At 36.9% G+C, this 24,457-nt stretch overlaps 1 protein-coding gene across 7 annotated transcripts in view; it reads left to right on the top strand.

Annotated features, from left to right (window-relative positions):
- The window catches only part of KDM6A (lysine demethylase 6A), a 195,752-nt gene extending 171,607 nt beyond the window's left edge, over positions 1–24,145 (top strand). For 4 of the 7 annotated variants that reach the window (XM_044911671.1, XM_044911670.1, XM_021682100.1 and 1 more), the window contains 5 exons: positions 1,930–2,117; positions 2,930–3,071; positions 19,037–19,163; positions 21,608–21,778; positions 22,921–24,132. In XM_044911671.1, coding sequence (XP_044767606.1) covers positions 1,930–2,117; positions 2,930–3,071; positions 19,037–19,163; positions 21,608–21,778; positions 22,921–22,950 — 658 coding nt within the window. In that variant the 3' untranslated portion in view covers positions 22,951–24,132. Of the gene's footprint in view, positions 1–1,929; positions 2,118–2,929; positions 3,072–19,036; positions 19,164–21,607; positions 21,779–22,920 lie in introns of all 7 variants that reach the window. The other 3 variants (XM_021682119.2, XM_021682138.2, XM_021682110.2) reach the window with 1 other exon arrangement.
- The last annotated feature ends 312 nt before the right edge of the window (positions 24,146–24,457 follow it).

Raw genomic sequence — 24,457 nt, 5'->3', positions numbered from 1 at the left:
CTTTAAACGTAATTACTCAAAAACAGTAATTGTAAAGGACAGCTTACTAACCTGGATATCCTAATGTATGTAGCCAGTATTCACTTAACCATTCAGCAAAAAATTCATTTAAGTTGATTTGATTCCAAGTCTATTCCTTTGCATTACTGAGAATACTTTAAGAAAGATGCCTTGAAACTACTCCATGAGGTAGTAACAGCCTTGAATTTGGAAGATAGGAAGGTTGAGTTGTTTATTAGGTTAATTGAATAGTTGATACATAAATACTTTTTCATGTGGGAGATCTATATTCCAAGAAAAATTATTTTACTATGAATGGTTTTAGAAGTGGAAGGAATTCTATAATAGAGCCCCTTCATAGGTTGTTAATAACTCAAGTTTGAGCATATTACTCTTTGTCATATCACCATGATATAAATCCTTTTTTTTAAAACTACACTGGCAACTATTCCTATAAAATAATTTTACAAAGTTTAATCAACTACTTCAGATTTTATTTTCTCTGTTTGAAGGAACTCACCTAGTAGAAGTATTCCTTTCCTTAAGGTCCTAGAAATGGCCTTCCTTTATTTCTGTATCTTGTGTTAAAGAGTACCTCAGAATTATTTTCATTGGTTTAAACTTAATTATTTGTCTAAATGGAAACTTTCTCTCTCTCTCTCTCTCTCTTTTTTTTTTTTTGGAAAGTACTCATGTAAATGATTGGGCATGGCTATGGTCTAATAAAAGTTCTATTTACAAAAATAGGTGAGCTGGATTTGGCTCATGGGCCATAGTTTGCCAGCCCTTGATCTAAACAAATAAGTTAAATTTAAACCAAAGAGAATAATTTCAAGGTACACTTTATTGTATCCTTTGGCACAGGACAAAAGTAAAGACTACTTCTTAGATCATAAGGAAAGGAACATTTCCATTCTGCAAGTTCTTCCTTCCCTAAAATGTAGCTTATTGAATTTTATAAACTTCTCTTGTAGGAAAAGTTGCTATGCGGCTTAAAAAATACTTCATATTATATCATGATGAAGTAGAAAAAGAAGAAGCCAGATTTTATTTATTTTTTTTATTTTTTATTTTTTTAAAGATTTTATTTATTTATTTGACAGAGAGAGACATAGCGAGAGAGGGAGCACAAGCAGGGGGAGTGGGAGAGGGAGAAGCAGGCTTCCTGCAGAGCAGGGAGCCCGATGTGGGGCTCAATCCCAGGACCCTGGGATCATGACCTGAACCGAAGGCAGACGCTTAACGACTGAGCCACCCAGGTGCCCAAGAAATCAGATTTTAAAGTAAAAGCTTACTAAGATCCATAGAATGGTTCCAAAGTACATTGGTGGTGGCGGCGGCAGTGATGACGGTTATTTGTGCATGTGTATGATTATTCGTTTTTTATGAAGTTGTTTTCAGCTGCATAGTTTTAACTAGTATCAAAACTCTAGAGACTGACATCCTGTCTCCTTTTCCTCTTAGAATTCAAAACAGCAGTAGAGACCATTCTTTTTTCCACTTTGCCTCAGAAATCAAAGTTCCTAATACTTCATTATATTTGCCATAGCGTTCCTGTTTATGGACTTAAGTGACTTGATGTCAATTCCACCTTCCATTTACCTTTTAGAGATTTCTTGGTACTCCGTGAAGAAGTGTTCAGTCAAATAGCCTTTAGTGAAATGAAATTAAGTTAATGTATAAGTGTTACTTAAAAGGAGCTTTGGATTTCATTTGGATCTTTGAAAAATCAATTGACGTTAGTAGTACTGATCTTTGGATAAGTTATTCAATACTTAACTGTAATTTTACTCCCATTACATACGGTAGTTCTTCTTTCAATGCAGTGTGAATGAGCATGTTTTAAGAAGTTTTGACCTTGTTTTCCAGTCTTATTAAGGAGCTTTATTTAAGTATTTGATCCATTTGCATTATTTTTTCTTATTTCAGAAATAATCTGAATTTCCTCATGGGTTCTTGGTGGCCCAACCTTGAAGATCTTTATGAAGCAAATGTTCCAGTGTATAGGTTTATTCAGCGACCTGGAGATTTGGTCTGGATAAATGCAGGCACTGTTCATTGGGTTCAGGCTATTGGCTGGTGCAACAACATTGCTTGGAATGTTGGTCCACTTACAGGTATTTTAAAGAATATGCTAAAAAAAAAAAAGTTTGATTTATAAAGGATTGTATCTGATAGGTTTATTTTTTTTTTCTTGGAATATAACTCACTAGTAATTGGAAGAAGAGTTGTATCTCCTTGAATAAAATTTTAATTTGTAGTACCAGAAATTAAATTCAAGTTAACAGGTAGAAATCCAAGACCATAGATCTCAGCAAATAACAAATTAATGTCTTTATATACAAGGAAGATACACTTTTAATAATTTTTAGAGTGCTTGGTTTTGTTTTATAAAGCAAACCCTTTATGGGAGAAGGCAAAATAGAGTGGTTATTCATTCTTTCAAATTTTTCTTTTATCTGGTATGTTGTATGAATAGCCCTAATATGTCAAAATCTGTTTGAATTATGCCTGCCTTCAGGCAGTAGATAATTCAGATTAAGAATATGGCCTTTGGAGCCAGAAAGACCTGGATTAGGACCAGGACCTGGCTCTTGCAACTTTGGGCAAGTTATATAACCTCTCTGGGCCTCAATTTCTTCATCTGTATAATGGGAATAATAAAATTAATAAGGTAATGATAAAGATGAAATGAGATAATGTATAAAAATAGCTCAGCACAATGCCTGGCACATAGTTACAGTAAGCACTCTTTATGTGTTCACTATTATTATTATTGCCATAATTATCAAAGAAAGATAAAAATTATTTTTGTAATGTTTTGAGGTTCTCAGAATTGGTATTGATAACATCTGAGAAGGTGATAATGGTAACTTCATATCTTTTGGTACTTTGGGTTGCTATTTTATAACTGTTTTTTTTTTCCTAGCCTGCCAGTATAAGTTGGCAGTGGAACGGTACGAATGGAACAAATTGCAAAGTGTGAAGTCAATAGTACCCATGGTTCATCTTTCCTGGAATATGGCACGAAATATCAAGGTCTCAGATCCAAAGCTTTTTGAAATGATTAAGTAAGTGCTTTCTAAAACTGCTGTAGTCCCTCTCTTTTTGGGGAGTGTTAACTATTCAGTACTTCCCCCCACCCCCATAGAATTATGTTGACATCACAACAAAAAGGTCCAGAAGTCTAGTAAAATGTAGTACGAGTATCCACACATTAAAAGTATTTTTCCCTTCCAGATAGTCAGTACGCTATGGTACAAAAAGGAATGAAGGCACACAAATGATTCTAAACCAGTAGATTCACAGGCCTGTGCTTCCCCACTACCCTCTGAGCCACCTGATTCCTAGGAGAACTTGAGTTTTAATATTGAAAGACTGCCCTTGGTATCAGGGGGAGAGAATGGCATCACAAAATAATTGCTGGTACAGATAAATTAGCATTTAATATAAGGACTTAACTAAAATGGCAATTTTTTAATTGTTTTAATGAAATCATCCATCTTATAATTGTTCCTTTTCTCAGCTGCTTTAAACACCTAATACAAGTTATTTGAATATATATATCCTGCTAAGCTTCTCATTTATTGTCAGTTTCTGTCTTAGCTATTTTGTAAATATATTTGAAGTAATATTTTCAAATAGTGCTATATAGCAGTGTTTCCCTAAATTGTATTTTCTGCCACTGCTGCCCCTACCCTGAAAAGGTGGGTGATTCTGGTCAAAGAAATGGAAAATGATGGATTAGATAAAGTTTTACAAGTCCTTTATTCTTTTAATAGTTTTTCTAAAATGTTGTAGAGACTATAAGTGTTGGTATGTTTTGTGAATGGGGAGGGAGGAGGGTTATATAATGTATTTCCCAAACTTATTTGTTTGGCCAGTATCTCTTAAAGAATTGATCTCCTCAAAAACTCATTTTGGAATACACTGCTTTATACTCACTGATAAAATATTTATAGTTTTCATATTTGTTAAAGTAGTGCTTATATTAAGTATTTCTCCTGCAGCTATATTAATTTGGTCAGAATATGTCGTTTTCAAAATACTGTCTTTTGAAAGTAATCCTGTCTTAATAAACTGATTTCAAACCTAAGTCCAAAATTTCATTCAAACAGAAATTGTAGTGGTCAAGGTAACACACCTCTGGATTATCTTATGATATAGTCCTTTTATCAGTTGCAGTTTTTCGCTAGTCTTGGGCAGAAATAGTAGGGGAGACAAGAGGTAACAAAACCCAAATCATAGCAAATAATGTACAAATCCTTTTTTTTTAAATTCAGTTAATTAATATGTAGCGTATTATTAGGTTCAGAGGTAGAGTTCAGTGATTCCTCAGTCTTATATAATACCCAGTGCTCATTACATCACATGATATACAAATCCTTTTAAAAAGTTGGCTCTTGGGTACTGTATTCTATAAATGTAATTGGTAGTGGGGTGTGAGGGGTTATCTATCCATTTATCTTACTATATCTGACGGTGGTACCTTGCTCTGAAGGGCAAGTTCAGGGTTACTTTTGGGGCAAAAAATGATTTAAAGTCACTGAAGATGTTTAGTAAATTTGAGATAGGCATAAACTAGAGGCTAATTCAGATCTCCTAAAGAAGGTAGAGAGATGGTACAGCATAGAAACCATTTCTCTAATAGCTATATAGATTGAAAGTGACTCATTACATTTTAGATAGATTAGAATTTTATAATTGGGAAGGATTTTTAAGGTCATTTAGTCAAAACTACTACTAAGTGCAGTAATCCATTCTGTAGCCTCCATAATTTGTGGTCATCTAGTGAGGTAGATGAGAACGTTACCTCACTATAATTCTCATTACCTCACTATAATTCTTGAAAGTTCTTTACACATTGGCCTAAAATCTACCTGTCATTTGGTCCTAAATCCCTAAATATGTTTCGGATTTATGTAGAATGTATCCCATTCAACAAGTGTTTAAGAACCAACTCTGTGCAGTGTTTAAATTAAAACCCCTCCCCTCAGGGGACTTAAATTCTAGTGGAGCAAGACAGACCACCAGACAAATGAATAAGTTACTAACAAGTAGTATGAATAAGATGAAATGCGTAATATTTGGGGGTGAGGGTGGGAGTGCTGCTTTTTTCTACAGCAGTCAAGGAAAGTGTCTGAGAAAGATGAGTTTTGTGCTTAGACCCAAATACTGAGATGGAGTCAACCAAATACTTAGGGGTAGAACATTTCAGGCCTGAATGGCTGAATGGGGAACATCTTTGGCATGTTTGTAGAACAGAAAGGCCAGTATATACTAGCAGAATGAGAGAAAGGGGGGTTGCAGTAAGCTCAATGAAGTGAGCAGGAACCAGATTGGACATGGACTTTTAGGACATGGTAAGCAGTTTATATGTTAGTTCTGGGTGTTATAGGTTAGCATTAGAGGAGTATAAGCAGGAGACGGATGGGTTCTGATTTAAACTTTTAAGAAAATGAATCTGGTTGCTTTGTAGAGAATGGATTCCAAGAAGCAGTGTTGGAAAGGGGGAGTGGGTGGACAGTTAGAAGGCAATTGCAACAGGACAGACCAACCTAGACAGACATTTACCCATGGGGGTAGAGAGAGGGATCAAATTAGGGTCTGTGATGGAGCTAAAGCTCACAGAATTTGCACATATGTTGCCGGGTTGGGGGAGGAAATGGCAAGAAGGAAAAAGGAATCAAGGGAAGATCATTGTCCTGTTCTGTTCTTCTTCCTACCTGGTCGTCATTAATTTAAACATCTCTCACCTCTATCATCTTTTCCATCCCTCCGTCCCCATCATCCTTGTCATCCTTCTAGACTCCTTCCAGTTTATCATCATCCCTCTTAACATTTGAAATGTTGAGCATTGACACTCACATTCATCTTTGTTATAAAGTTGTGTTGTGTTGAAATTGGATACACACCATTTGGATGTTTTTCAACTTAAAATTACCTGCGGTACTGTTGTTCCTCATACCTACCTTGTTTTTTTAACCTAAATGCACTTACATACTCATTTTACTCCCATTTTTACTCTGTGCTACAAAATATTCAGTCATTTAAATCTTTATTGTGTTCCTCATTATATTAAGAATTCTGCTCCCAGCTTGAGTTGTCATGAGATGTGATTAGCAAGCTCCTTTTGTCATCACACTGATTGAAAATGTTCACTATAAATTCAGACCCCTAAGCCTTGCTTTATAAACTTCCCTCTTAAAGCATAGTCATTCAGCTATTACTAAAAATGGACTTTTCACCAGCCAACATTGTTCCTTTTCTTCCATTTGTACTTTCTATAATTTAATGAATGTTTGCTGACTGTATACAGGGCTCTAGGCTAGGCACTGAGAGAGGGTATATGTGTGTCTGTCATCTCTCTGTATCTGGTATAGGTCTTATCTTGAAATAAAAGTGCATATAATGGATAGATCGAAAGAAATACAACAACGGATCCCCACTGGATTCTTTCCAGCTCCATGGAATCAGAAAAGTCTGTGTGTTCTGGGAAGCAGGTAATTTGTGTGAAGGCTAAAGATGTGGAGGCAGGGAGAGGAGAGAGGACAGAGGAATAACACCTGAAGCCAGTTTAAGACCAAACTTGTGCCATCAGGAAGACGCTTCCATTCATCTACAAAGTAATGCATACCATGTCTCCTTCAGTCCAGCACAGTCACATTTGCCTCCAGCGAGGGAATAAATCCCTTTTCTTCACTTGAGCACTAGGTGAAGTCGTTGGGCTTCTGTGGAGAGGCCCTCTTGTACTATTACAATCATACTCAGCATGGTAAGGCTGCTGACTCGGTAAGAGGCTCAGAAGAACTCCTGCTGCCCAGAGGACCAGCAGGTGCATACTCACTCCAGGTCATCTTTTCTTCCCCCGGCTCTACTTCTGTCCCCAGCACCTACCTGTTTTGCTCCTCCCTCCTGACTTCTTCCCTACTGGGTATTTGCATGATCTTAAACGCATATATGATACAACTCTGCTACGTATGCGGTGGTACATTCTAGCTTGAGGACAATGTGTGTGATGAGTAGTAGAATAAAAGTTCTTAGTGGCAGAGAGTATGCATTGTGTGCCAAACATAAGTCTGTTCTGTTAGCTTTTGATGGGTTTTTAACTAATACGATCTAATTTGGGTTTCATAAAGTACTTTCTGGCAGTTAAATAAACAGCATAAGCTTTTGGATGGTAAGAGAAAGGAGTGAATCAAAGATAGTTTGGGTTTTCAAGTCTGGGTTCTATGTGGTTTTAGTAATAATGCTAGTTAATAAATTGATTTTGGGGGGCAGACCTGGCTGGCTTAGTTGGCTAAGTGTCCAATTCTTGATTTCGGCTCAGGTCAGGATCTCAGGGTCGTGAGATCAAGCCCCGTATTGGGCTCTGCGCTCAGATCTGCTTAAGATTCTCTCCCTCTCCCTCTGCACCCTTCCCCCCACCGCTCACATGCTCTCTCTCTAAAAATCTATATAAGAATAAAAATAATAAATTGAGTTTGGTACTTAGCTGAGCACTAAGAAAAGTGCTTCCCAGAGTGTATCTGAGTTCTACCCCTCAGCATCCCAAGGTCACCCAGGTAGTTAGAGCCAGGATTAAATGCCCATAGCCATCTTGTATGAAAGCTACTTGAATGTGTCTTTGGCACAGGACTTCATTTTGGGGCAGTGGCAAGTTTGAGGAGCCAATAAAATAGTTGGATAGAGCTGTTTAGCGGAAGCTGTAGGAAATGCAGAACTCTGGAGAGCAAAGTTAGAGCCGACAGACTAGGGGGTCTTTTGTCTAGCCATTTGTGATTGCATTGCCTTGAGAGAAAGAAAAGGGGAGGAGTTGGAGACAGAGCTTAGAGGAATACTTCTATTTAAGAAAAGCAAATAGTGAACCAGATAAAGGTCAGAAGCCAGCATGGGGAATGTATTGTTCAGAAATAGAGGGTGTCTTTTTCCACAAGCTCGGCTTTGCTGTAAAATTGTACCCACATCATTGATTTGGTCCTCAAACCTAGTATCCTGCCAACAAAGGAAGTGGTATTGGTTTGTCCTGGCTTGTGGAGCTATACCAATTCTTAAGTAATGGTTCTCTCTTGCCATTTCTTTCCTTGGCCTGAGTCTTTTTCTTCATATCCGGTCCACTCCACCATCCATAGCAGTTTGGCTTTCTACCTTAAATATGTCCCAGTCAGTTCTCTTGCTGAGGTTTCCAGTGACCAACTAAGCTAAACATACAAAGGCATAAATGTAAACTTTCTTTAAAATCCCCCATTTCTACCTCAAATCTGACCCCCACTTACCTTGTCAGCCATTTCTCCCACTGCTGCCTTTCCATGTGTACTTGAATTTTCCATTTATTTTTGCTACTCTGTTTTGTATTTTAAAAACATCTTTAATATGAATTGCAATTTTTACACTTCCCCCCCTTTTCCCTCCTTGTTTGAATTATCTTTTAGTAAGGTATTAATTCAGGATACCTTGAACATGCGAATTGTAGACTATTTTAAAAGAAAAAAAATTATCAGCTCCATGCAAGAAGTGGAATGGAGAAGATATATATACAAAGATAGTCTTCTTCCTTAACTTCCTCCCTGAGTTATTGTTTTTAGTTCAAAATACTATGAATCAACAATGTGTAATTTTTGGGTCTTGATAGTTGTGTTAATCAGAAACAACGCAAGCAAAATGTACCTTGTGCCTTCACATCCACTCATTCATCTCCACCCAGTTCTTTTCATGCTTTCATATTTGTTTCATATTTATTGTGAACTGAGTTGGTGCTGTGATACTGTCCTAGGGGAGAGAGGGACTTGATCACTTCTCAAGCCATTTATAATAAATGGGGAAATAGTGCATTAAAATATGGGATCTTTGCTCGTGAAGATACTGGTTTAAAAAATGGGGGAGCACAGAGGAAGGCACTTCTGAGAGAGGGGAACATTAAGGAAAGGCCTCACAGAAGTAGTAGTACTGTAGCTCCATAGTCCTTTATCCTACCCTTAGGCCAAATGTGGTTTGGTATTCAGAATTCTTTGGGTTTAGAAAAGAAATACAGTGCATATATGATCTATTTTGTCCTTCTAGTAAGGTCTGTGGCAGTATCCTGGAATCAAACACATTAATTTTTCCGTGGTAAAACATACAGTCACCCTGATGAGCTAAGCAAAAACTATAAAAAGCCTCAGGTCAAGTTTCAACACCAAGTGAGTTTATGCAAAATTTATGAAAAATTTGTGGGAGTATAGTAATAGATCATGTACCTCTCTTGGCACCGAGTGATTTAATAATGGGAGAATGGTGTTCTCTTCTATTGCCCCCTACTAATTTCTTGTTATCATTTTGAGAATGAATTACCTGTAGTTAATTCATCAAGTCAACATTATTCTTGTTTTTTTCCCTTGCATTTCCCAAGTTCAAATTGGGTCTTTCAGAGTCCTGTAATTCCATAAAGTACTTAGATTATCTGAGTAAATCATATAGTAATCTCTTTCACTTTCTACATCCTAGTTGTTCTACTAAAATACATTAATCTTTATACTCTGCTTCACGTTCTTCCAAATACCTTCTGCATTGGCATGAGTCAAAAGAATATTCATTATCTTATTACTTCTTTCATTTTACAATGCAGTGACCTTGAATTAAAAAGTTAACAGCCTAACTCCTTAGAAGAATTTTAGTGGAGGCTCAGTGAATAACTTTTCTCTTTTGATTTCCTTTAACTGTCTAAATAAACATAAACTTTTTTCCACATACCCCATATATTATAAGCAAACTTAGTTTCTCCTTCTTTAGACCAAACTTTTAAGTGTCTTTTCAGGTTTAAGCCCTACTTGTTCATATTAGTTGAAGAGTATAGATTTAAACATGTTGCTAAAAATTTCAGGTAGACTTCACATTGGGAGCAGCCACCAGTGGGAAGCCTTTAGAATTTTACATCTTTTAGGGGCGCCTGGATGGCTCAGTTAGTTAAGCTTCCAACTCTTGATTTTGGCTCAGGTCAGGATCTCAGGGTTGTGTGATCGAGCCCCGCATCAGGCTCTGTGTTGGGTGTGGAGCCTGCTTGGGATTCTCTCTCTCTCCCCCCCCCCCCGCTCTCCCCCCCCCCCCATTGCGCTCGCATGCTCGCTCTCTCTTAAATTTGTTTTTTGAAATCTTTTTAATGATCAAATTTGCATGTTAGGTCACTTGGCAGCAAGATGAAGCAATAAATGGAGGGCAGAAGATTTAGAGGAATAAATGAGAAGGTAGTTGCTGCAGTTCAGACAAGAGGAGGGACAAAGGTTAGAGGGTAAAATAGACTACACTTGGTGATTGGGTGGCGGAGGTGAGAGGAATCTGTACTGCTGGGGCTTTACCTTGGGTAAGCAGGGGGACATACGTGCTTGTTGATGGAGCTGGGGGTAAAGGAAGAAGAGAGGAACTGAATTAGGTGTGGGGAGTGATTACCAGCTTGGCAGACTTAAGACATGCAGAACTTGAATTCTTCCTGTGATGTTTTAGTGGGGATCTCTGTTCAGTAGCCAGATGACTGTGTGGCTCTACTGCTTAGAAAAGGAGTCTGGTACACACGTTTGTAGCTTTCACCTGGCTGACGGGTAACCCTCCTAAGGTGTTAGCTGTTACGTTTTCTCAACCATTCACTATTTTTAAAATAGAACAGTGCCTATACAAAGAAATGAAGTAAGAAAGACTTTATCAGAATGTAAGGCTACTGATCTTTTCCTTTAACTCATTGAACTGTGATATTTTTTCCATATTAATACCTTATTCTCCTTTAAAATACATCAAATTTGCATGTAATGCATTGCTGCATGCCCCTACTCCGAAATTTGTTTATACTTTTTCCTCCAACGTTTTATTTTGTAATTTTAAAAATCTACCAAAAGTGAAAGAATAGTACCGTGAATGCGTATATAACCTCATCTGGAGTCCTCAGATAAGTTTTTGCCACATTTACTTAGCAGTCTCCACATGTGCATATGCACACACTTTCTTGGCTGAGCCATATGAAAAAATAATTTGCAAACATTATGACATGACCCCAAACACTTCAACCTGCATCTCTTAAGAATAAGGATATTCTTGGGGCACCTGGGTGGCTTAGTCGTTAAGTGTCTGCCTTTGGGTCAGGTCATGATCCCAGGGTCCTGGGATCGAGCCCCGCATTGGGCTCCCTGCTCGGCAAGAAGCCTGCTTCTCCCTCTCCCACTCCCCCTGCTTGTGTTCCCTCTCTCGCTGTGTCTGTCAAATAAATAAAATCTTAAAAAAAAAAGGAATGCTTTATGTTAAATAAAAAAGAATGCTTTATGTTTAAAAAAAAGAATAAGGATATTCTTGTGTAACCACAGTAATGTTTAACACATGTAAGAAATGTGAAATTCAATAGTAATTAGCTAATATACAGACTGTATTTGAAATTCCCCAACTACGCAAAAATGTATTTTTGTAGCTTTTACCTCTCCTTGCCCAACCAGCCCCTATGATGCTGACGTTGAATTTAGTATGTAGTCATTGTGTCTTTAGTCTCTTTGAAATCTGTGAGTCCTTTTGCATGATTTTTTTTCTTTCTTTTTCTCCTTTTGTTTTTTTTTTTAAAGAGAGCCGACCTTTGTGTTCTACAGAGCTCCACGTTCTGGATTTGTTTTCTCACAATTTTATTTGGGTTGTACATTTTTGAGAACTTTTGAACACACTTACTTTAAGTAAGTCCCTCTCCCACTCCAGTATAAACTATGTCATAGGTATTTTCATTGGTTGGTCTTGAGTGAATGAAGTTTTACTAAATAGGCACTTTAAGACCTAAAATTGAGGGTGGGGAGATTATTGATGGGGATTATCCATCTTCATCATAGTATACAGTTTTTACTCTTTGGTTTTAATTTTAAACTAGTTGAGAGCTAAGAGAAATCTCATTCTTTGAAAATTCATGATTCCATTTTCAAATATTTGAGGTACATTGCTTTGGCCTACATTTTCTCCCTGTATAGTGCTAAAGCTCTTTTTAACTTCACCTTCGTAAGACTTGTATATTCATTATGTTTTAGCATTAAAGTATTCCTTTTAATAGGACCCTTGAAAAGGAAAGAAAAAAAGACAAAAGGAATCAAATGATAGTGTAGCAAGTGAGCTCTGGAGACTGTTGGTACTGATCAGATTTCCCTGTAGATAACAGGCTTTCACAATACATAGATTCCTTTAGATGCAGTTGAATGGTTTTATCTCAACAGTAGATAAAGCCAAGTCCAACAAATACGGTATAAATTGTTGCAATCATGTTGGGCTATTAGCAAGTTAATGTAATGATAGTATGTTTCTAATACGTTGGAAACTCTGGTTCCTTCGCCACCTACTTTGTTAGTTCCACTTAAATCGCTGTGATGGTAAGTAGTTCAGTACGTTTTCAAATGTCAAAAACAGAATGCCAAAGATCCCATTTTCCTCTGGAAAAGTTCAATATTAGGAAGTCTCAGATTTAGGAGGAGCATATCAGACAGTATGCTGAGGAGTCTATAGAAGGTTAATTTTCAGAATATACATTGTCTTATCAACCTCCCTGTAATCTGCTAGGTAATTATACATTCTAAAAATACTAATAGCTTATAAGCCATTACTTGAAAATAAATTTTCTAAAATTTCAGTAGTATCAAGTCCATTGAAAACCACTCCCCACAAACTTAAGTTCTTGTCATATCATTTTGTCATACTTTTGACCACTTACACGCTTTTTGTAGATGTTTTTAAATGTACCATTTTACATGCACAATATTAATGCTTTATAAAGTACTTTCTCTGTGCCTTTCGTGTATATGTGGTCATTATCTGTTCGTTATTTGCCTTTCCTTTGTAATTTCCCTGTCTTAGGTTCCGTGCTATTTGATGTCTCAGTGAACTATTACAGGCAGGGCAGCACTATGTAGTTGTTTAGAGTCCAGTCTGCCTTCAGATCTCAGCTGCCCCATTTGTTGGTAGGGGGGGACCATGGGTAAATTACCAGACTTATTAGTCTTTGTTTTCTTTTCTGAAAAATGGGAATAATAATTGTATCTTTCTAATACACCTTTTGTAAGTATTATGTGAGTCTTAGCATAGAGTAAGCACTCAGTAAATGGTAGCTATAGTTATAATTGTTAATACTAATATTAGTTATAGAAACCTCAGTCACCTTCTGTTTTTCAAGTATAATATTCATGGACCTAGGGCAGTGGTTCTCAACTGTGGGTAGTTTTGCCTCCCCCTGACCCCTTCCTCAGGGGACATAGGGCAGTGTCATGATTTGAATGGGACGGGTACTATGGATATTTTGTGGGTAGAAGCTGGGGATACTGCTAAGCACCCCACAATGCACAGGACAGCCCCTCACAACAAAGAATTTTCCCGCCCAAAATAACAATAGTGCCTTGATTGAGAAATCCTGACCTAATGGGATCTAGACTAAACGCCTTTTAAATAATCTGCCTTATGTTCTTTTTGGTGTAATTATTGCACTTTTAGTTGGCACTCATTGCACAATTTTTTCAAATTAAAAAAACTTCAGTTTAGTAATTATTTAAGAATTTGACATGTTGAATTTAAATACTGATCACTAATTGCCAGGCACTAGTCTAAACATTTTATGTAACACATGTAATTTTCATAATAGCAGTGTTAGTTAGTTGTCCTCTTTTTTTTGCAGTGAGGAAACTGAGGCACAGAGAATATGAAGTATGTGTGGAGCTGGGATTTGAACCCAGGCAGTCTAGATCTAGAATCTGCTCTTATCTCCCCCCTGAAGCTTTCTTTCTATAGTCTCTTAAAGGCTTTTATCATAAAAATGTGATTCATGAAGTTGGTATAGTACTAATGTCTATTGAAGAATACTACAAATTTTAGACATTGTTCCCAATTTCATCACTTATGAAGTAAGAGGTTTGCACTGGTTCTTACTTCCCTAATCATAAAAATCAGCAGAGACTCTTACTAAAATAGATTTCTAGTCTCTGTTCTTAACAAGTAAATTCAAAGCTCTATGGGAAGAACCCTGGGAATCTCTTTCACAGTGGCCTAGATAAATCCTCTGATCAGGCAAGTCCCTGACATCCTAGACTAGATTAGATCTCTTAAAACTAACAATATTTTTGTTTTCCCTTTTTTTGGTACATACTGTAGATTATTACCCTATCTACATAATATAAACTTTATCACAAGCACAGAGGTTTTGAATATACATTAAAGCAGATTGTTCACTATTAACTCCCCTTTCCCTTTGATTCCCATTTTTTTAATGGACAAATGGACTCCAGCTCTTTGGTAATATCCAGTTGGCCTAATAATTGATTGAGAGGGTATAGCCATGAAGACCAGTCCATAGTTGGTGTAGATCCTGATGCTCTTATCCTGAGGCTGGGTCTTCTGAAACACCATTGGGTTAAATATACAGTACTTCGTGAGAACACCGTATAAACAAAATCTAAAAATTCTAAAACTACATCCTCATGGTTAACATTTGCTTTCATGTTTGATTTTTCCATCCAGGAATTTAAAATTCTTAAGATACTCATTTTATCATTGACTGAGACCTTGATTTTCAGCCATGTGGTTGGTTTAAATGAAACTATTAGATGTCTTACATTCAGACACTGTTGTCTTAGGGAAATGAAACCCTGGAGTGACAGGTGGCAAGTTTGTTTCAAGGGCTCACATGTTGGCTCACTTTACCGGCATGGCTCTTTCAGTAAGAGAGATTGGTCAAGGCAGGGCACCTCTTGGTGTACTTTAATTTGTACCCCATTTACTTCTTAGTGGCTAAGGTTGTTACCATAAAGACTTGTTGTATCAAGTTAACCCATGTTTCATCTGTCTCCACAGTGGTATTTGGGAACTAACTTTGGAAACTTAGTCCTAAGTTACCCTTGGAATGTCTGAGTAGTCCCCAGTGTTGTCTTCACTTCAACATAATGTACTGTCACTGTGGCTTTATTCCTTTATTTTCCTGGCCCAGAAACCCCATCCCAAGATTAAAATCTTGTAGCAACAGTTGTTTGTTTCCTGAATAATCTCCATACTAGCTTTGTTCATGGCATTCGCACTGCCTGGAAGATGCCTTCCTCCCACCTCTCCTCCTTGCTCACATCTAAATTGACAACTTCTTTATGAAAACTGTGATTTCCCATCTCCCCTCAATGGAAGATGAGCTGCTCCTTCCTTTTGCATTCATGGCATGCTTTATCTTTTGCCCAATGTATTGATTTATGATTATATTGTTCATAATCATTTGTTAGTCTATTTATTGTCTTCAGTGTTCTTATTCTGATATTTCAGGTATATTTGCATTTCTATCCCCTATGTAAAGCTGTTCACTAAAATTCCATCCCTCTTGAGGTTCCATCTTTGCAGATGGGTTTTTGGGTGGATTAGATTCTGTGTAACCTCAAATACAACACACCCTCAATCAGCCTCTTCCTTGTGGTTTTCTTCCAAGCCAGAGCTGTCTTTAATACTCCCTGCCTTTTTGTGTAGTCTTTCATCCAGACAGCTAAACACAGGGTCCTGAAACCAGACTGATCCTTAAAACTCACAGAATTTCCTGCTTTTCTGGCTCCTGAAATCATTTCTGACCCTGTTCCTAAAATGCATTTGTTAAAAAACAGCATCTTCTATCCTCTATATTTTTTTTTTAAGACTTTATTTATTTGACAGAGAGAGACACCAGGAACACAGCAAGGGGAGTGGGAGAGGGAGAAGCAGGCTTCCGAGGAGTAGGGAGCCCGATGCGGGGCTCGATCCCAGAACCCTGGGATCATGACTGAGCGGAAGGCAGACGTTTAATGACTGAGCCACCCAGGCGCCCCATCCTCTACATTTTTATACTTTTAGCTAGTGATTTATTATTTTGTTTTTAACAAGTTACATTTTTAATTGCTATAAGTTTATTAAAATTCAGCAAAACTAAAATAAAGAGGAAATGGCAACAGTGATTTTGTTTGACTCTTAGTTTTTAGCTCTTCAGTACATTCACATGTTGTCGTCACATAAAACCAAAGCCTGAGGGCGCCTGGGTGGCTCAGTTGGTTAAGCGACTGCCTTCGGCTCAGGTCATGATCCTGGAGTCCCAGGATCGAGTCCCGCATCGGGCTCCCTGCTCGGCGGGGAGCCTGCGTCTCCCTCTGACCCTCCCCCCTCTCATGTGCTCTCTGTCTCTCTCATTCTCTCTGTCTCAAATAAATAAATAAAATCTTAAAAAAAAAAAAAAAAAAAAAAACAAAGCCTGAGATGAACCAAAGCAGAACCAGATGACTGTTAAAAGTCAAGTCTTGAATAGTATATCTGTGCCTTCCCTAGGCATCCTTTCCTCAAATGTTTTTATTTTCTATTGTTCCCTACCCTTCAGTTGAATCACATCCTCTCTCTAGGACCTGCTTATTGCTGTGGACTCCAAAAGAGCCTCTGTCTCTCTCAGTTCTCCTTCTGTTCCAACTGCTACCTTTTGAAAATGGAAAGAAACAAAAACTTTTACCGTTAAGGAAAAAACCAAAGGGCAAGGGGGAAACCACAAGTTGGTTATTTGTTGTCAGATCACATTAATTGAATTGATGATTTTCTAAGATTCCAGTATGTCACAAAATAAAAATTCTGGAGCTGTGATTCCAGAAGCAGCATATTCATGGCTTAGTGTTTACTCTTAATATAACCCTAGCTCTAACCCTTTATTGTTTGTAGGAAAAAAATATATACTAATTGCCTTTTTCTGGATAAAACTACCTAACGAGGCTTAAGTTGTAAACTACAATCTAACTGCCAAAGTAGTCCATAGCATTGGAGGTAGAAGTTCATTCGCTGAGTAGAGTGGAGTACTGCTCCCCTCAGAACCAAGGCTCTGTGTTCAATACACAAAACCAAACTGTGCTGATGGAGCTTCATGAATCTCATCTTCAAGGGCGCCTGGGTGGCTCAGTCAGTTAAGCGACTGCCTTCGGCTCAGGTCATGATCCCAGGGTCCTGGGATCAAGTCCCACATCGGGCTCCCTGCTCTGTGGGGACCCTGCTTCTCCCTCTCCCCCTCCCCCTGCTGGTGTTCCCTCTCTCGCTGTGTCTCTCTCTGTCAAATAAATAAATAAAATCTTTAAAAAAAAAAAAGAATCTCATCTTCAAAAGAGATGAGGGGGAGCAGGCAGGTAAAAAGAGATAGGAAAAGATACCAGAAAGAAGAGAGTACAGTGTGAGGTAGTGAGGGGAGGCTTAACATTTTGTTTTCACAAACCCCTAGCCCAGCCACTTAAAAATTAGCTTTATGACATCAGACAAATTGAGCTTCCCTGAGCCCTAGTTGGCTCATTGGTAAGATGGAAATAAGAGTGCCTCTCACAGGGCTGTTAAGAGGCCTACATGGCATAACGTGTCTGAAGTACCTCATACCATGCCTCCTATTTTCTTATTTTTAATTATTTATGTACTTTATTGTATTATTTTATTATTTTTTCTTTGTTTCTCACACAAGAGCATAGTGGAGTCTGCAAATTTTCCAAAGGTATCTGCAAAGTTTTAGGCATTATTTTCCCGTGAAAGAGACCTTATTTTGAAGCCCTGCTTGGAAAACTTGTTTAGTAAGATCAGTGGCTTCAGAGGTGAATTGTACGTGACGCGGGAAGGGGAAAAGGGAGGAGCAGGTACTGTTCAAGAGCTGGCGGCATAGTCTAGAATTCTATCTTCTTTTTGCCATGATCTAACTTTTTACTTGCTACCTCCCCTGACACATCTCTCTCCACTCCCCCCACACACAGCTGTCCTGTGTTTGACTTGCAAACCACAATCTAAAGCATTATTTTGTTTTTAAATAAGTTAAACACAAGAATTGCTGAAGCCAAATTAAGAGTGAAATTCTTTGACTATGATACTGAAAGGATCTGCCTTACAACTGTAAAGTTGCTATTGTTTAAGGTTTGTTACATAAAGTAACAGGTTTACATATATTTTAAGTCATCTTTTTTCCCTTGGCTTAATGTACATGGGTTCTGATAAATTATAATACTTTAACCTTGTAACTTAGGAAATAGCAAGGAAATACAAATTCAGAGAAATTAAATATGCTGTTATCATGCTCTAAATTTTACTTGTTAAGTAATTGAATGTTTATCGAGCACCTACTATATGCCAGGCACTGTCCTAGGCAGTGAATAAAACAGACAAAAACTTTGCTCTCAAACAGCAGTTAGTTGCTAAACCCATTTCCTTTTCTTTAGGGTATTTTCATTGTCTGCAAAAATTTTAGAGCTGCAAAGTGCCTTAGAGACCATCTAGTCCAAGTTCTCTTTGAAATGGAGAACCTGAGCCACTAATTCACAGGAGAATAAGAGACTTTAGCAGACAAGTCCAAATAATGACAGCAAACTGTAGGAAAATCACAAATTGTGAGAATTCAATATATTGTTAGCATCATAAGTATGAATTTAGAAAAGGTATAAGAAGAGTTCACTTGTGTTAATATAAATGAAAGATTCTGTATTATCCTCAAGTTAAAATCAGGTAATGTCTTTTTTTCTTCTTTAGCGCTGTAGTGAAACCAATTTTGTGTCATGTAGTAACTAAATCTATAGTTTTTTGTGTACAGACTCAAAAGTTTCAAAATCACCTGTACAGATGATGCTATTTATGAGTGTCTAGGTAGTGCTGACAGAAATAATGTGCCTTCCTGCCTTAATAGAACTATAGCAGTTGAGATCTGGACTTTAGACCCCTTATGTCAAGGATGAGGACATTGACTCCCAAAGAGGTTAATTGACTTGCCCAAATAAGAGCCAAAGTTAGCAGCTTCTATTTAAGCAAGGAGTTGGGTTTTTTGTATTAAGATCACTATATTTTGATATTCAGATATCAATTAATTTTCAATTGTAAATGATCTAATATTGTCATCATCAGACTTGCTGAGCATTGGCCTTATTTTTTAAGAGAATATCCGAGAAATTGACCAAAAAAAAAAAATTAGAAAGTCACAGATACTAGAACCAAGTTTCTGGGAGTATATCTTTTATGCTAATGATATACAGTATTCTGTTGCTGGTCACAAATAATTTTTCCCCCATAATAGGTATTGTCTTCTGAGAACTCTGAAGCAATGTCAGACATTGAGGGAAGCTCTGATTGCTGCAGGAAAAGAGATTATATGGCATGGGCGGACAAAAGAAGAACCGGCACATTACTGTAGCATTTGTGAGGTAAGTATTGTTATCCAGGGTTGTTTTATAAAGCCTCTTACCTCTCTACTTTTGGTTTCTCTTTGGTTACTTTATTTAAAATTTACAAATATATAAAATTTATAAAGAGTATTTATACTCTCATGTCCTGCATCTTACTGAAATTGACATTGTATTCAATCTTGTTATTTTCTTGTTACTTAGCTGTTATGTTAAAATTCAATGACCTACTATTTCGCTAACAGTGAATTAACTCTACAAGTAATTATGACAGAGTCATTTGTCTGGTAGATGTTTAACAAATGATAATCATCAAGAAATTTAGTCTTGAGATTTTAAACTGGAAATAATCCAGATGTAAACAGATGACAGTAAACTGGATGTAGTTCGGTATAGCTCCAGGCAGATCAGTGCTCACCCCTCTCTGGTGCAGTTCATAATACATTGGTCAGTCTTCTGTTGCCAAGGCATTCAAGAGAAGCAGAAACAAATATTAATGTAGTACCTGTTCTGAAAGAGCTTATATTCTACTCGGAGAAGACAAATTATAAACAACTAATTGTAATGTACATGAGACTGTGGTGAATGCCAAGTTGAATCTTACTGTTAGGATAACACTGAGGGGGAAAATGACCTAATTTTCCCTTCTAGTGTTGGCATAAGAATTCACAAAAATATTAACATTTCAGTCCATCCTTGAAGTGGCTAAAAAATGATGAGAATTGGAAGTGGAGTGAATGTTGTTATGAGCTGTAGGCACAACATGGGAAATGAAATGGCTTACTCAGAAAAGGGTAAGTAGTCCAGTATGCTGGAACACAGAATATGCAAATTCTACTTACAAGTCTAGCGGGTAGGAAGCTTTGCAGAGCATCTGGAATGATTTTAAGGAACTTGATATTTATTCTGAGGTCATTGAAGCCATCAAAAAATGTTGAGCAGGCAGCCACTTTGGATATGTGTTTGAAAGCGAAATGTGATTGGAAAGAATGGAGATAGGAGCTATTGCAGTGGTTTTAAGAAAGAGTTGTTATCTTCAGACCTACATGAGATTGCAGTGGGAATAGTAAAGAAGGAGAGGAATTCAAAATATTTAGAAGGTAAAATCCACAAGACAGCTCATTACATGGCAGAAGTGAGGGACAGGTCGAAGAATGCTCACAAATTTTCTAGCTCAGATCACCAGGTTCATGTTGTTACCCATTGATAGTAATGGTAAAGTGGTGAATGCTGGGATTTTAGTTAACACGCTGTTCAAAGAAGACAGGAGGTCATGAGAGTTTTCTGTCATTGAATAAATTCAAGGATATGCCAAAGCCAGGGATATTAATGATCCATTCCAAACCTTGAAATTCTGTATTCTAACGTTGACTTTTATTTGAAATGAGTGAATCCATCGGCTGTTTTTTATTTATTTTTTTAAAGATTTTATTTATTTATTTGACAGAGAGCGAGTGACAGAGGGAACACAAGCAAGGGGAGTGGGAGAGGGAGAAGCAGGCTTCCCACTAAGCAGAGAGCCCGATGTAGGGCTCGATCCCAGGACCCTGGGATCATGACCTGAGCCGAAGGCAGCCGTTTAACGACTGAGCCACCCAGGCACCCCAGTCCATCGGCTGTTTTAATGTTGTGTAACCTGGCTAAAGTTAAATCTTTGGGAGATCAGATAGATTCTGTTTAGGTTTGTTATGCCTCAAAAAAAAAAGAAATGAATGTATCAGCTTTTCAGAATTTCAGAATGACTTCTGTCCCTCAGTGTTATTTCTTATCCCACCTGAACCCTAGCAGCTCATCAATCTTTCTGTAAAAGGTAGAGGTATTATTTCTAAAATCATGCTATACTCATAAATATACCTTTTGCCTGTACTCCTATTCCTTAACATGAGGCTTATAGCTAAACACTCACTGTCACTTATCTGTCAGTTTCCTCGTCTGTAAAATAATCAGATTATATTTATTCAACAAGTGTTGAGGTTTGCCTTATTAGCACTGTGCTATGCTCTGGAGGTGCAAAAGTGAGTAAAACATAGTCTTCATTGTTGAGGAGCTCAGTCTCTGGGAGAAAAGTATCCATACACAGTGCTCTATGATGAGTACTGTTACAGAGAAGTAAACGGAAAATAACCATCACTTTCTTCTAACTGTATACCATTGTTTTGGATTTAAAACAAAAATAGGCTGACCTTGATCAACTTTTAAATTAGGCTTTTGCCAGTGGTTGTAAAGGGTGTGTCATTCCTTTAAGTCCCTCCCCCAAAGTTGCATTACCACCCATGTCTTTGGGTTTGGTGCAAAATAAACCTGGTCTGTTGAAGATTCTCAGACATGGCCGTGTTTGTCTTAGTAGCTACTCTTAACCAGAGATCACTGTCCACAATTCCATGTAAAGTAGAATTCTGTGATTATACTAAAACAGTACAATAAATAAATACTCTATTGAACTCTTTTTCTCTTGCATAAAATAGGTGGAGGTTTTTGATCTGCTTTTTGTCACAAATGAGAGCAATTCTCGAAAGACCTACATAGTGCATTGCCAAGATTGTGCACGAAAAACAAGCGGAAACCTGGAAAATTTTGTGGTGCTAGAACAGTATAAAATGGAGGACCTGATGCAAGTCTATGACCAATTTACATTAGTAAGTAAATCAGCATGTGAGTACATACTTAGCTGGATAGGGAAGCAGCAGTGTTTGTTCTGCCACCTGAGAAGTAGGAGGTAATGAAATATTATATTTTCCTTTGCTTGTTAGATACTGCATGAGGCAATACTCATATCATTTCCCCCTCCTTCACTTCCAAGTATTTATTCCTATAAAATTGGTATGTTTCATTTTCACTTTTCTTCCTGGGTGAGTCCAAGCCTAAATAATGTCACCGTAATTACATTTTAAAATCTTTCTGTGCTTTTAGAACACTATCATATCCTCTGTGCCATTTGATTTCAGTTGATAAAATGTGTACATAGGTTATTAGCGTCCACAAAATGAATCAGTAAGTGTGGTCTTTAAATAGACTTCTGCTTTTAGAGCTAATTATATGTATTTAAAATTTTGTCCTTGCCAGAAGTATTAACCTCATGGGAATATCTGATGGAGCTTAACTTCCTGGTACGTTATATAACCTTATGAAATTCAAGTATACTTATAAATTATTACACAGTTTTTAATTTTAAGCAGCAGATGCTTAGGGGGAAGCATTTTACTCTAGCACATCAATAGTTTCATGAATAGACACACAGATATGATTTATGAATTGTTGATTTCCTCCAGTACTTTTCTCTGCATATATGACCAGAACCCGAATTATTGAAATTTAGCTCCCAGTTTCACTTAGATGGTCTTTAAGATTGCTTAAAGAAGAAGAAAATTATCCGGAATATGTTAAAATATATTATCTCGTTGAGATAGCTTCTGAAGCCAGTCACTAATGAAATTATAATTGATTTGTGAAATCATTTTCTGAAAGCCGTTTTTTTTTTTTTAAGCAATCTAGAAAATGGTCAACCTAGTAACATCCTAAGAGCTTTTGACTAATTGGTGAAGTACAGAAAAATGTAGGCACACTGAGTAGAATAATGGTCCCAGACCCTTAGGAAAATTGGCCATGCAGGAGACAGTAGTAAGGAAGGTTCTACATTGACATTGTGTAGCAGACTGTGAAACTTTCTTTTGAGAATTGTTCCTTCCCCTGCATTCATAAGCAGACTATGTTTGTAGACTTGAGCTAGGGACTGCTATTAACCGTTTGTATACCAAAGTAACACACCTTTTATTTTCAGGCTCCTCCATTACCATCCTCCTCATCTTGATATTGTTCCGTGGACAGTAAATGCGACCTTTTCTGCTATTCAGGAAGTAACTCAGTTCTGCACCACTGGTTTTTGTAGCTGTCTCGTAAGGCTGCTGGCTGAAAACTGTGTCTATGCAACCTTCCAAGTGTGGAGTGTCAACCACCTGGACAGGGGAGAGCACTGCTCCTACTCCAGGACTCTCACAGAGCTGATCAGCTGTACTTCAGAAACAAAATAATAAATTCCATGTTTTGTATATATCTGACAAAACTGGCAACATCATACAGACTACTGACTTGAAAACAACCTCTTTTATATTTCTCTATTTCTGGGCTGATGAATTGGTTTTCATCTATCTTTTCCCCCTTCAGAATTTTCCTTGGAAAAAAAATACTAGCCTAGCTGGTCATTTCTTTGTAAGGTAGTTAGCAATTTTAAGTCTTTCTTTGGTCAACTTTTTTTTAATGTGAAAAGTTAGGTAAGGAACTTTTTTACTGCTTTTATGTTTTTCTGTCTTGTTTTGAAACCATGACGGTTATTACACTTTTGGTTCCTAAATAAAATGTTTAAAAAATTAACAGCCAAGTCACAAAGATAATGGATTGCACATAGACTAAGGAATAAACTTCAGATTTGTGATTTTTGTTTCTAATCTTGATGTAAATTTACACTATTTATAAATACATATTTATTGCTTGAAAATATTTGTGAATGGAATGCTGTTATTTTTTCCAGATTTACCTGCCATTGAAATTTTAAGGAGTTCTGTAATTTCAAACACTACTCCTATTACATTTTCTATGTGTAAATAAAACTGCTTAGCATTGTACAGAAACTTTTATTAAAATTGTTTAATGTTTAAAGAGTTTTCTATTGTTTGAGTTTTAAAAAGACTTTATGTACAGTGCCCAGTTTTTGTTCATTTTTCAAATCTGATTATATATATTTTATATATACTTATGTATGTATATATAATATATATAGAAATCTGGCTATATATGTATAGAGATTTAGAACTTAAATTTTTCTCGTTTTAAGTTTCACATCTATGGTAGATTTTTGAGGTGTCTACTGTAAAGTATTGCTTACAAAAGTATGATTATTTTTAAAGAAATATATATGGTATGTATCTTCAAGACCTAAAATGTCAGACTGGTTTATTGTTAAGTTGCAATTACTGCAATGACAGACCAATAAACAATTGCTGCCAAAACATAGTATAATAGTAGAAAACAAATAGTGATTGAACTTAAGATTTTAAAGGGAATGTTACATGGGCTTGATAAATCTTGTACATCACTAAGTAGAATTTTATATGGAAAAATTCAGATGAAGGGCTCTATTTTAGAATGCAAATAAATTAAGAGACTTATTTTTTAATGTTAGGCAATTTTGAAATTTCATGCTTTCCTGCTTGCATGATGTGATTGGGGTCGGGGGGGAGAGTCTACAAATCCGTATCACTGGTAAAAATATAGCAAGCTATATTAGCATTAACAAGTCACTTCTAATTAATTTCGTTTTA

Source organism: Neomonachus schauinslandi, chromosome X (genome assembly GCF_002201575.2).
Source record: "Neomonachus schauinslandi chromosome X, ASM220157v2, whole genome shotgun sequence".
In the NCBI taxonomy this organism is placed as follows: domain Eukaryota; kingdom Metazoa; phylum Chordata; class Mammalia; order Carnivora; family Phocidae; genus Neomonachus; species Neomonachus schauinslandi.
The sequence above is the reverse complement of the archived record's forward strand: the minus strand, read 5'-3'. Positions and strand labels throughout refer to the sequence as shown.